The sequence below is a fragment of the Papio anubis genome, chromosome 1, assembly GCF_008728515.1.
Source record: "Papio anubis isolate 15944 chromosome 1, Panubis1.0, whole genome shotgun sequence".
NCBI classification, from domain to species: domain Eukaryota; kingdom Metazoa; phylum Chordata; class Mammalia; order Primates; family Cercopithecidae; genus Papio; species Papio anubis.
Window position 1 is genome coordinate 16713873 of NC_044976.1, and position 12671 is coordinate 16726543.

At 52.2% G+C, this 12671-nt stretch overlaps 1 protein-coding gene across 1 annotated transcript; it reads left to right on the plus strand.

Moving 5' to 3' along the window:
* The first annotated feature begins 5035 nt into the window (after positions 1-5035).
* On the plus strand, positions 5036-10284 carry KLHDC7A (kelch domain containing 7A). The gene has a single exon (XM_003891214.4). The coding sequence runs from the start codon at positions 5225-5227 to the stop codon at positions 7556-7558; it is 2334 nt and encodes a 777-aa protein (XP_003891263.2). The 5' UTR covers positions 5036-5224; the 3' UTR covers positions 7559-10284.
* Positions 10285-12671: the final 2387 nt, after the last annotated feature.

Sequence of the window (12671 nt, forward strand, 5' to 3'; positions counted from 1 at the left end):
GTTCCTAGAAATAGCAAGTGGCTTACCTGAGTGTGTATCTCTCACATGCAAACCAACCAATCCAGAGCCCATCTCCCCCAACCACCTCCTTCATCAGATTCCCAAGGTCTTTCACACTCTGGTCCAGTATTCCCCACCTCTAATCACCCCAGGCCCAGGTACCAGACAACTAAAGACAGCCAGCCCTGAGCCTGCTGAAATTATTCCAACTAGCCAATCTGAATCCTGCTTACCCTGCCTCTGTCTCTCCTTCCTGCAAAAACCATCATAAAGCCTCACTCACCCACGCTTCTGCCTCACTCCCTCTTGCCTTGATTGACCCAGTGCTTCCCAACGTGGTCCTGCCTGGTGCCGTGTGCCCCCTTCTCTTGGGACCAGTGAGTAAAAAAACCACCTTTCAGTGGCAGTCACCTCCTGATCTGTGGGCCTCACCAGACCTGAATAATAATGCAACCTACATTTTTACACACTGTCAGAAGGCTGTGTTCACCGAGAACTAGAATGCAGGGCAGACAGCAGGAAGCCTCATTTAATGAAGGCATCTTCTATGCTCAGCTGTTTCACAGGCATTACTTCTGCCCTCAAACAAGGGAAGGTCGCAGGAAGTGCCAAGCCAGGGATCAAATCGGGGACATCTGGCCCCGCCCCAAGCTCCAACCTGGAGGTCTCCAGGCTTTGTTGTTCTCACATTTCCCCGTGCTATTTCTGCCATTCCCAACACATCAAATGCCATCTCCACACCGTCTCATCCTAGCCTGGTGCGGGGACTCCTGTTCCAAACTCCCATGGAAGCTTCTTCAAACCGGCATCCGCACCCCCATCATCTCCCTGCCTGGTGTCTCCTAGACCACAGTCTTCATGGGCACAGGAGCCAAGGCGGTCTCCTTAACCTATGACATCCCAACACATGGCCTGGTACATGGTAGGCATCTTGTAAATGTTTTTTGAATCAATAAATCAATCAGTCTGTGCCTCTTCCTTTCTTTATCAATACCCAATTCCAAACACTTCTTTCTGGAATCCTTTTTCTTGACCTCTATTCTGATAAACCACCTCATTCATCTCTCCTTTGTGATGTATGGTAGCTTGATCGTATCTCAGGCTTATGCCCTGTCTTCTGGACCAGGGACATACTAAATTCCCCTGCGGCTTGGACTGTCTTCTGCTCCCAGTGGTCCTCCTACCTCCCCACACCCCAAGGCTGGTTCGGGCACATCCAGTGCCTAGGAGCTTTTCAAATGGAAATGCTGATTGTTTGACTTGAAGAGTTTAAGCTGAAGCCACAGCGAGAGGGCTCTGGGAAACAACCGAGCATTTATCAGGTGGGAAGCAGCAGTCAGAGGGGCTGAGACCCTTCTAACTTGGTGGCATCTGAGAGGAAAATGCGAGGTCACATCTCACCAAGGGGGCATTTCATATGTCTCCCCTTCTCCAAGGGTGAAGACATATGACATATGACAGCCACCAGTGGGACAGGCTGAGGACACCTGACTTCCTAAGAGGTCACATCTGCTAGATGAAGTCAGGCCTGTAAAACTCTGGACTCTGCAAACAAGGTTTTGAGGCCCCATTTACAAGCCAGTTGACATAATCTTGGAGGTCCAGTTACCCTTGCTGTCAGATGGGGATAACAATCATGTCTCTCCCCAAACGGGCTGTGAGCATGAGATGGGATGAGCTTCACACCCCTACCAATGGAATGGTAGCCTGGCCCCTCATCAGCCTCAACAAAGCATTTTTCACCCCTGGAAAAATCATTTGTATTGCCCCACATACCTCATTCTCTAGGTTCTAGATGAAGACAATGGGCTGTGCAGCAAGAAACATTATAAATCAGGATTTGTCACTCTCAGTCCATTGGCATTGTCTCTCTTAGCCTCAATTTCCTGATCTGTAAAATGGGGGCAATGATAATAACTACCTCTCCAGATTACTGGGAAAATTAAATAATTTTACTTATACAAAGCACCCAGGACTTCATTCCCATTCTGTTACCCACCTTGAGTATGTAACCAAGAGGAACTGATTATGTAACTTGAAAGGAATTGCTCACCCACCACCCAAGAATGAACAGGAATTTTCAGCAGACAAGTAGAAAAGCTAACTTATTTTTAATTCCTAGACTCACTGAAAGCTCCCGAGATGACTGTTAAAAATGGAGGTTTCCTGGGACCCACCCAGCCCACTGAATCAGGACATCTAGAAGGTAGAGCTTAGAAATTTGCATCCCTGGCTTGGCGTGGTGGCTGACGTCTGTAATCCCAGCACTTTGGGACGCCAAGGCGGGTGGATAACCTGAGGTCAGGAGTTCGAAACCAGCCTAACTAACATGGTGAAACCCCATCTCTGCTGAAAATACAAAAATTAGCCAGGTGTGTTGGTATGCACCTGTAGTCCCAGCTACTCGGGAGGCTGAGACAGGAAAATTGCTTGAACTGGGAGGCAGAAGCTACAACAAGCCAAGATCGTGCCACTGCACTCTAGCCTAGGCGACAGCGTGAGACTTTGTCTCAAAAAAAAAAAAACACACACACACACACACAAAAAAAACAAACAAAACAAACAACAACAACAACAAAAACAGCCTGGTGAACATGGTAAAATCCCGTCTCTACTAAAAATACAAAAATTAGCTGGGAGTGGTAGTGCATGCCTGTAATCCCCACCTACACGGGAGGCTGAGGCAGGAGAATCATTTGAACCCTAGAGGCAGAGGTTGCAGTAAGCCAAGATGGTGCCATTGCACTCCAGTCTGGGTGACACTCTGTCTCTGAAAAGAAAGAGAAAAAGAAAGAAAGGGAGAAAGGGAGAGAGAGAGAGTAAGTTAAAAAGGAGGGAAGGAAGGTAAGGAAGGAAGGAAGGAAGGAAGGAAGGAAGGAAGGAAGGAAGGAAGGAAGAGAGGGAGGGAGGGAGGGAGGGAGGGAGGGAGGGAGGGAGGCAGGAAGGAAGGAAAGCTGCATCTCTAACAAGCACCCCTCCTGATCCTTGTGCACATTGCATTGATAGGCACTCTTTTGACCAGGATGGAAAGAAAGGGAATTCAGGGGACCCCTCTTGACAGTCACCAGTGGGACAGGCTGAGGACACCTGACTTCCTAAGAGGTCACATCTGCTAGATGAAGTCAGGTCTGTAAAACTCTGGACTCTGCAAACAAGGCTTTGAGTCCCCATTTACAAGCCAGTTGACATAATCTTGGAGGTCCAGTTACCTCTGCTGTCAAATGGGGATAACAATCATGTCTCTCCCCAAAGCAGCTGTGAGCATGAGATGAGATGAAATGAGCTTCATCCTGAGTGTCCACCCCAATCCACTCAGTGTAAAGACAATCCCTGCTGGCTACTGTCCCAAATCATGCAGAGCCCCACATAGGTTTAGGGTCCACAGCTGAGCCAGCTACAGCCTGTCCTCAAGGACTTGGAATGCAGCAGGAGACCAAATCTTGCACACAATGCACTTTATGATAAGGCAGCTGTGGCCAAGCCTAAAAGAGGAGTATCAGAGAACATGAAACCCAAAGGAAGAAAAGGTGATCTTGGATGGATGAAGGCACCAGGAAAGAAGATCGAGACACAGCCTTTCACCCAACTCTGATGGGACAGAGGGATGTCCACCAGCCTTCCCTGCCAAGAAGTCACCCTAAGCCCGGTTTGCTAGGCAGTGATCAGGAGATGAATTTGGAAGAGTAAACCGAAGCTGGTACATCGAGGGTTGTGAACATTGGCATAGGGAGTCAGGATTGTCTCCTAGAGTCACAGCCTTCAAAGCCAAATTCCTTCCATGTGTGTGCTTCCTGTGGCCCACAGAGTGGCTTTCAGTTTCATTTTTGAATCAGATGCCAACATTTTAAAATTGAGAGTGATGATGTCACTACCAGGATTCTAAGCTTCCCTGAAACAGTGGGAGGATGAGGCAATGCTGTGCCACCTGGCCTGATACCATTGGCTGGGGTGGGGCGGACAGGAGTCCTCACTTGTTCACTTTACCTGCCCAGCCCCCATAGGCAGCAAGAGTTTGAGACCCCTGCACAGGACCTTGGGGACTCTTTGAGGACCTTGATGAGGAAAACGGTAGAATTAGTTCTGTGCTTTGGAAGGTCCTCTGATGACACTTGATACTAGCGATGTTGGTGCCAATGATAAGAAAGAGGAAGAGGAGGGAGAAGGGGAGAATAGTTCATATTTAGTAAGCTTTCATGATGGGGGGCTCTGCCCCAGGGTTTATTTCTAGTAGCCCATTTAGTTCTCACCACAACCTGATGAGGTACATATGCTGTCATCCTCCTTTTTCAGATGAAGCAAAGAGTGGTGAGATCTCTTGCCTAAGGTCATATAGTTGGTAAGTAGCAGAGCCAGGTAGTCTGGGTCCAGGACCCACAGCACCGGTGATGGGGGAAGGAAGATGGTGAGGGGGCTCTGGTAGATGTGAGTCTTCCCTCAGTCTTTCACCATAGGAGATTGTCTGGTTTTAAAAGAGAAGATGCGTCCACATCTAACCCTGATCTGAGCACTAATGCAACGTCTTTCCCCACTGTTCTCAGAAAGGCTGTTTTCTCTTAATAAACTTGTCAGGCAGGGAAGGAGGGCAGAGGCACTCAAGGGCTGGGTCAGGTGGCTTGGCTGCATGCCCTGGCTCCAGACTCCATCGCCACGTTCCTGTCCCCTGCTTGGCCAGCATAAAGCTGACCCCACTGCGAGGACCAGCAGACCTCACAAGAATGACCCCATCCACGCCTACTGGGGCTCCACCTGCCCATGAGTCAACACACCCAAGCCTGCGAGCCCAGTGGATTTGCAAAAGAGAAAATAAAGCACACTCGTAAAGAATAACCAACCCCGCGCATTTCCTGGCATCGGGTGACTGTTTGGTTAAGAGCTTCCTCCTTCTTTGTATGCCCACTGGATACTCTTAACATCCCCTAGCTGCTGGCCACAGAGCTGGCTCAGCTGGCCGATCACAAGCTCAGCCCCTGGGCAGGCCCCCCACCCCCACCACCAGGGAAGCATCAAAGGAGGCCAGCCACTGGCATCTGCCAGCTCTGGGCCCCCAGCAGCCACCCTCTGCAGCTCAAAGTCAGCTTTGCTCTGACTCCTCTCCTCGGCTGGCCAGCCAAAGCCAGCTCAGAACTCCCTCCCCTCCGCTCGGCAGGACCCAGGAACTGGTCCCTACTGGGCAATTATTAATCAGATTCTTGGCATTCCTCAGCCCCAGGTTGGCTGGAGAAGCATGTTCCCCAGAGGAGCAGAGGCCCAGGACTGGCATTTGGACATGCAGCTGACGGGCAAGGTGGTGCTGTCGGCTGCTGCCCTACTCCTGGTGACTGTGGCCTACAGGCTGTACAAGTCAAGGCCTGCCCCAGCCCAGAGGTGGGGTGGGAATGCCCAGGCGGAAGCCAAGGAGGAAGCAGAGGGCTCAGGGCAGCCTGCTGCACAGGAGGCTTCTCCCGGGGCTCTGCAGAGGGGGCCAAGACGCCGGAGGAGCAGCAAGGGGTCTGAAGCACCACAGGGCTGCAGCTGGGAGAATCCAAGAGGCCCCTGTGTCCTGGTCACCGGGGCCACTTCCACAGACAGGAAGCCCCAGAGAAAAGGCTCAGGTGAGGAGCTGGGCGGGCAGGGCTCGGACTCTGAGCAGGGGCCTCCTAGCTGCCGCGGCCAGGAAGCCAGAACAGCTGTTGGCGGTAACCCTGACCCTCCCCATCTCCCCCGCTTGGGCAGTGAACCGCACAGCACCCCAGCTGGACTCATTGCAGCAGCCGACGGCACCTGTGCCGGTGGTGAGCCTGCTCCATGGCAGGACGGCAAACGCCCTGAGCCTCCAGGGCTGGGGCAACTGGAACCTCCCCACTGTCACCACGTGGCTCCCTTGCAAGGCAGCAGAGACATGAACCAGAGCTGGGTCTTCACCCGTGTGATAGGGGTCAGCAGAGAAGAGCCTGGGGCTCTCCAGGCTGCCTCCGATGTTGGCCTGACCCTTCATCAGCAGGAGGGAGCCCCCAACGCCTCCTATACCTTCTCGTCCATAGCCCGGGTGCGAATGGAGGAGAATTTCATACAGAAGGTGGAGGGGGTTGAGCCCAGGCTCAAAGGCAAGGTGTACGATTACTACGTGGAATCTACGTCTCAGGCCATCTTCCAGGGCAGGCTGGCTCCCAGGACAGCAGCCCTGACTGAGGTTCCATCTCCTAGGCCACCGCCAGGGTCCCTGGGAACAGGGGCAGCCTCGGGAGGCCAAGCCGGTGACACAAAGGGTGCAGCCGGAAGAGCCGCCTCCCCACAGCCAGGGCCGTCGCCCTCCAACCGAGGTTTTAGCCGGAAGGAGAGCCTCCTGCAGATAGCGGAGAACCCAGAGTTGCAGCTGCAGCCAGATGGCTTCCGGCTCCCCGCTCCACCCTGCCCAGACCCGGGCGCCCTGCCGGACTCAGACAGAAGCAGCCGGGAGTCCCATGTGCACCTGGTGGCCGGGACTAATTTCTTCCATGTACCGCTCACCCCTGCTTCAGCCCCACAGGTCCGCCTGGATCTGGGCAATTGCTATGAGGTGCTGACCTTGGCCAAGAGGCACAACCTGGAGGCCCTGAAGGAGGCGGCCTACAAGGTGATGAGCGAAAACTACCTCCAGGTGCTGCGCAGCCCGGACATCTACGGGTGCCTGAGCGGGGCAGAGCGCGAGCTGATCTTGCAGCGCCGGCTCCAGGGCCGCCAGTACCTGGTGGTGGCTGACGTGTGCCCCAAGGAAGACTCGGGCGGCCTCTGTTGCTATGACGATGAGCAGGATGTCTGGCGCCCGCTGGCTCGCCTGCCCCCCGAGGCCGTGTCCCGGGGCTGTGCCATCTGCAGTCTTTTCAATTATCTCTTCGTGGTGTCCGGCTGCCAGGGCCCCGGGCACCAGCCCTCCAGCCGCGTCTTCTGCTACAACCCGCTTACGGGGATCTGGAGCGAGGTGTGCCCGCTGAACCAGGCCCGGCCGCACTGCCGGTTGGTGGCCCTGGACGGGCACCTGTACGCCATCGGCGGAGAGTGTCTGAACTCGGTGGAGCGTTATGACCCCCGCCTGGACCGCTGGGACTTTGTCCCGCCGCTCCCCAGTGACACGTTCGCCCTGGCGCACACGGCCACGGCGTGTGCCAAGGAGATCTTCGTCACCGGCGGCTCGCTGCGCTTCCTGCTGCTCCGTTTCTCGGCGCAGGAGCAGCGATGGTGGGCCTGCCCCACCGGGGGCAGCAAGGACCGCACGGCCGAGATGGTGGCGGTCAATGGCTTTCTCTACCGCTTTGACCTCAACCGCAGCTTGGGTATCGCCGTGTACCGCTGCAGCGCCAGCACCCGGCTCTGGTACGAGTGTGCCACGTACCGGACACCTTACCCGGATGCCTTCCAGTGCACGGTGGTGGACAACCTCATCTACTGCGTGGGACGCCGGAGCACCCTCTGCTTCCTAGCAGACTCTGTCTCACCCAGGTTTGTGCCCAAGGAGCTACAGAGCTTCCCGGCCCCGCAGGGCACCCTCCTCCCCACTGTCCTGACCTTGCCCACCCCCGATTTGCCTCAGACCAGGGTCTAGCAGTCCCTCAACTGAGCTCCTCATGCAAAGCTGGGGGCCACAGGGCTCCACCGCCAGCCATCTCTGTAGGCCATTTCTAGGCAATCACCAGGCAACCCAGGAATGTGGCCATCAAGAGGTGAATTCCAATCCTTTCTCCTCCCCTGGCTGGGGAGAGAGGGATCTCAGATGAGTCTTACCCTTCCTGGGCTGCAGAGGCCCCACTGCAGAAAAGAGGATCAGGAGCTTGTGTTTCAAGGCAGAAGGCATTCATGTCTTCAGGGATGACCGCCCTCGCTTCAACTCTGAATTTTTTGGGGGGATACACCAGGACCCCACCAAAGTGTAGGGGGCATAGCCTTATTGCAATCACAATTCTAGGAGCCAGTTGACCCCAGCAGTCCCTCCCTGGTTGCCCTGGAGAGGGGTTGGCTCTCTGAGTCATCAGTGCCCGTTGGTAAACATCAGCCACTGGGCCCCACCTCCACAGTTCCCAGAAGCACAGGGACACACAGGTGGGAAAGATGGAGGCAGGTGACTTGGACAGGACTAGGAAGGAGCCCAGGGAGCCCCAGGGAGCCTGGCCAGAGGGAGTGATGGTTTGAAAAGTAGAACAGCTGAAGCTGGGGCCAGCCTAGGAGATTCTTGCTTGCCAGAAAATGTACCAAAGCCCACCTTACTTTTCTCCTTATTGGAAGAAAGAGAAGCACCCATTGTACCAAGCTATCTTCTGGTGAAGGTCTGCTGAGGATGCACGGAGGTCTCAGCAAAGGGAAGAAACTATGTGATCCCAGCGCCACCCTGCTCCTCGACCCTGTGCATGTTAACTGACCGTTGCACTCATTCCCAGATCTGTAGCCATCTTCCAGTCTGGAAGCTGGGGCAGCCACCACCAGTCAGCACTTCAGAGGGACAGCATAATTGCCCTCCTCGTGCCAGGTGCGGTCACCTGGTTTGCCTCATTCACATTTTCAGGTCCATGACCAAGTTGAGGAACTAGAAGATTCTAGTGAAGCATCCAGAGACTGGATCTCCTTTCACATCGGGTTTGATAAACTCTGAATGAAGGAGACCCCCAGCCTCAGGAAGGCACCTGTCCTTCCAGGAGGGAAGGGAGAGAGCCTGACCCAGTGTATTGCCACAGCCCTTTTTCCACCTCTGAGGGAGACAGTGAAAGATGGGAAGGCAGTGATGCTCTTGGTCCCAGCCAGAAGCCAGGGGAGATGGGAGGTACACCAGAGCAGAGCCTGACAAGGAAGAAAATAAGGATGCTTTGGACCTCAGTGTCCTTGTCTTGAAAATGAGAAGGACAATTCATGTCCCTATCTGCCCTGGGGATAAATGAGAGCCCCCAAGAGAAAGCTCCTCCCAGTTTCCCAGGTGTTGCCAACTAGAGCCTGTGTCCACTGATGCTGTCGGGGTCCAGGCCGTGGATCTTGTTGGAAGAAGCAGGACTGGAACAAAAGATGAAAAAGAGGTTGGCATGGACATAAGAGGAGAGCTTGCACTGGACCACCAACGGCCACCATCCCTAGTCTGGGCTTGGGCGCCAGGCTCTGCCAATGGCAGCTCAGAGGCCACAGGGTGCCATTGCCCACGCCCCTGCCCCACTTCCCTGGCCTGGGCCTTGAAAGATGAAGCAGCTGAGTTTATTCCTAAATCAGAGACCAGGAAGGGAAAGTCAGCTGGGGCCATGGCTGCCTTCTGGGGAGAGTGACCCCCGTCCGCAGGCAAAGTCACATTCAAGCTCAGTGTCAACACTAGCCATGAACCTCCAAGGGACCTGTGGGCTGGGGGAGAATGGCTTCAGTGACAAGACTCAAAGGAGGCACTAGCATTGTGCTGCTGGACTAGGGGAAGGACTTGCTTGAGAGGAGAACACTACATAGGAGCTGGGGGAAGGTGGACCCAGATCTAACCTTCAACCCCTAGTGAAGGGCCAGGCAGAGGACGAGGCAACACCCAAGCTAGGTAAAGTTCTGGAAAGGTTCCAAGCCCAGGAGGAACAAGGACCACTCTGGAAAAAACATTCCGAAGCCCATTGCATACCTGTGTTAGAGACTAGGGGAGTGATTCCAGGGATAAGACAGACAAATGTGTTCCAGGCCCCAACCCATGGTGGGTGTGGTCTTCGTAATGAGAGGGGGAGCTGAGATTTGGGCCTGGGCTGGGAAGAGAAGTACACAGTCCATCTGATCCACCTCTCTTTTGGTTCCATTGGCAAAATCATTCATCAGTCATCATATCTTCTCCTGGCAAGCCCTCACAATGGCTTCATAAGTGTTGCAACACAGTGTCCCAGGCTGTCACTACCTGTGGATTAGAGCAGATGTGCTGGCCTGGGGCTGTAGAGCTGGGCTTCAGGAAGAATGTGGTCGGGGCCATCAGGGTGGAACAAGGTGGCTCAAGACCTTGGAAAGACCCCCTGATGGCACAATGGTCCTTGCAGTTTAAGATGACACTTTAAAAATAAATTCTCCTAATGATGGCTTAAGTCCTGCCACTCAATGGGAGCATCAGCAGAACCTGTAGCATCTTATTTGGACTTGACATTCTCTATTGTAATTTTGTTCCTGTTTATTTTTAAGTTTTCTTTTTGTTTCACTGGAAAGGAAAGATGATGCTCAGTTTTAAACATTAAAAGTATACAAGTTGCTTTGTTACAATAAAACTAAATATGTACACACACCAAAAAAAAAATGGTCAGGATATGTTCTTTCACTCCTGAAATAAACATTTACAGAATATTTGGGCTGGGCAGTGTTCTAGGTGCTGGAAATGCAGCAGATCCCTGCCTTAATGGAGCTCACATTCTAGCAAAGGAAAATGGACACTTTTAAAAAGAAATACATTGAACCTAGTACCTAGGCTGCATATACACTAAGGAGAAAACCAAGGCAGGGACATGGGATGATGAGTGCTGGAGGAAAGGGGTTGCTCTTTTAAATCATGTAATCAGGCCTCCCTTATAATGACATTTGAACAGGGACCTGAATGGAAATCTGGGAGATGCATAGACCAGGACTGGCTCTGGGAACCAGAACGGTGGCCTTGCTGCCAGAAGGACTTTGCTGTGCCCACCAGGGAGAGCACGGCTGCTTCCAAGGAGCACCATCTTGGGGTAGGAAGAAGGACAGGGGCCCAGCTATTCTGGTTTAGCCTTTGGTGTAAGGGAAAAAATCTCAATTACACCTACATTTACAACATATAGGAGCGAGAGCCAGCGTCCTTACCAAAATGTTGCAGACCCTATACTCAGGTGTGCAGCTGAGATGACTTCATGGGGCCAGAGTCTCAGATTTCTACTTGACTTTACTTAATAACCTGGGATCTGTTGGCCTCCTGCCCTTAGCCTCAGAGTGACATCTGTGTCACTCGGCTTCTTGCTTTTCCAATAGGAATTCTTTCTTCTACAGAAAAACAAACAAAAAAAATTAAATTTGGGTCGCTTTCCACTTTAAACCAACCATGCCCATTACAGAAAAAAAAAAAAAAAAATAGAGAAAGGTATTAAAAATCTCCCCAATTTTGCCACTCAAAGACACCCCCTACTGTGCTGTGTGTCCCTCTGGTCTTTTTCTTCTGTGCCAAGTTTTTGTTTGGCTTGATTTTTGCCTAGGTGTGATTATGCTAAATAGACAATTCAGTTTCTTCCTTTTTTCACTTAGCATTTTATAATAAGCATTTTCCCGTGTTATTACAAATCCTGGGTAAACATCGTTTCAATAGTTGCACAATATTCCATGGAGTGAATGCACCAAGGTTTATTTAAACATCTCCCCTCCTGTTGGGCCTGCCTGTAGATTTTTGTTTTCTGTTGGGTTCTCTTTCTATCATAAATAAAATGTCCTTTGTTTTCTTATTCCTCCCTATCTGGGGCCTTCATCAATATTTACAAGAGAATGCCAGTCTAGGTCCCATTTGCAATAGTAGAGTTGTTGAAACAACCATAGAAGCCACAGCATTTGCCTAGGGCTGGGGTCTGTCCCCTCTGTGACTATAGGACAGAGCTGTCCTTGGAAGCGCATGGGGAAAGAGGCAAGGCTGGCTGGAGGGGCCATCCAGCGGCACCACGTTCACTGGGCCTCTGCTCTCCTCTGCATGCTTTTATATGCATCTCGTCACTGATCCTCACAACAACCCTATTTTACGGGTGAGAAAGCTGAGGCTCAAAGAGTTTAACGAAATTTCCCTTCATGGCAAAATCCAAAGACCTTCCCTTTTCGTTAAAAGTGCTTGAATCCAAGGCCAGGCAGAGTGGCTTATGTCTGTAATCCCAACACTTTGGGAATTGAGGTAGGAGCATCACTTGAGGTCAGGAGTTCAAGACCAGCCTGACCAATATGGTGAAACCCCGTCTCTACTAAAAATACAAAAATTAGTTGGGCATGGTGGTACACGCCTGTAATCCCAGCTACTCAAGAGACTGAGGCAAGAGAATCACTTGAACCCGGGAGGCGGAGGTTGTAGTGAACCAAGGTCGAGCTACTGCACTCCAGCTTGGGTGACAAAGTGAGACTCTGTCTTAAAAAAAAAAAAAAAAAAAAAAAAAGTGCTTGAATCCAGCCTTACTGCCTTGCATGCTATACTCTCTCCACTCCTCTGAGGCAGTGGAGGCCAGGACCCAGTATCAGCCTTGCCTCCATCCCTGTCTCCACCCACACCAATCAACTGTGCTCCACCTTTGAACTTTGAACGTAAAGGACATTTTCTTAAATTCTCTGATCCTCAATACCTGTATCTGTAAAATGGGTTTGCCACTGCCAGCCTCAAGAGGATATTGTGAGAACTAACAAAATAATACAGGGAAAGCTCCCGGCCCAGGAACTGCTCTAAAGTACATCTTGTACTACTTGCAGTCCATGCCTGTAATCCCAGCACTTTAGGAGGCCCAGGTAGGAGGATTGCTTGAGCCCAGGAGTTGAAGACCAGCCCAGGCAATGTGGCAAAATCCCATCTCTACAAAAGATACAAAAATCAGCCAGGCGTGATGGTGTGTGTCTGCGGTCCCAACTTCTTGGGAGGCTGAAGTGGGAGGATCACTTGAGCCTGGGAAGCAGAGGTTGCCTTGAGCTGAGATCATGCTACTGCACTTGAGCCTGGGTGGCAGAGTGAGACCCTGTCTCAAAAAATA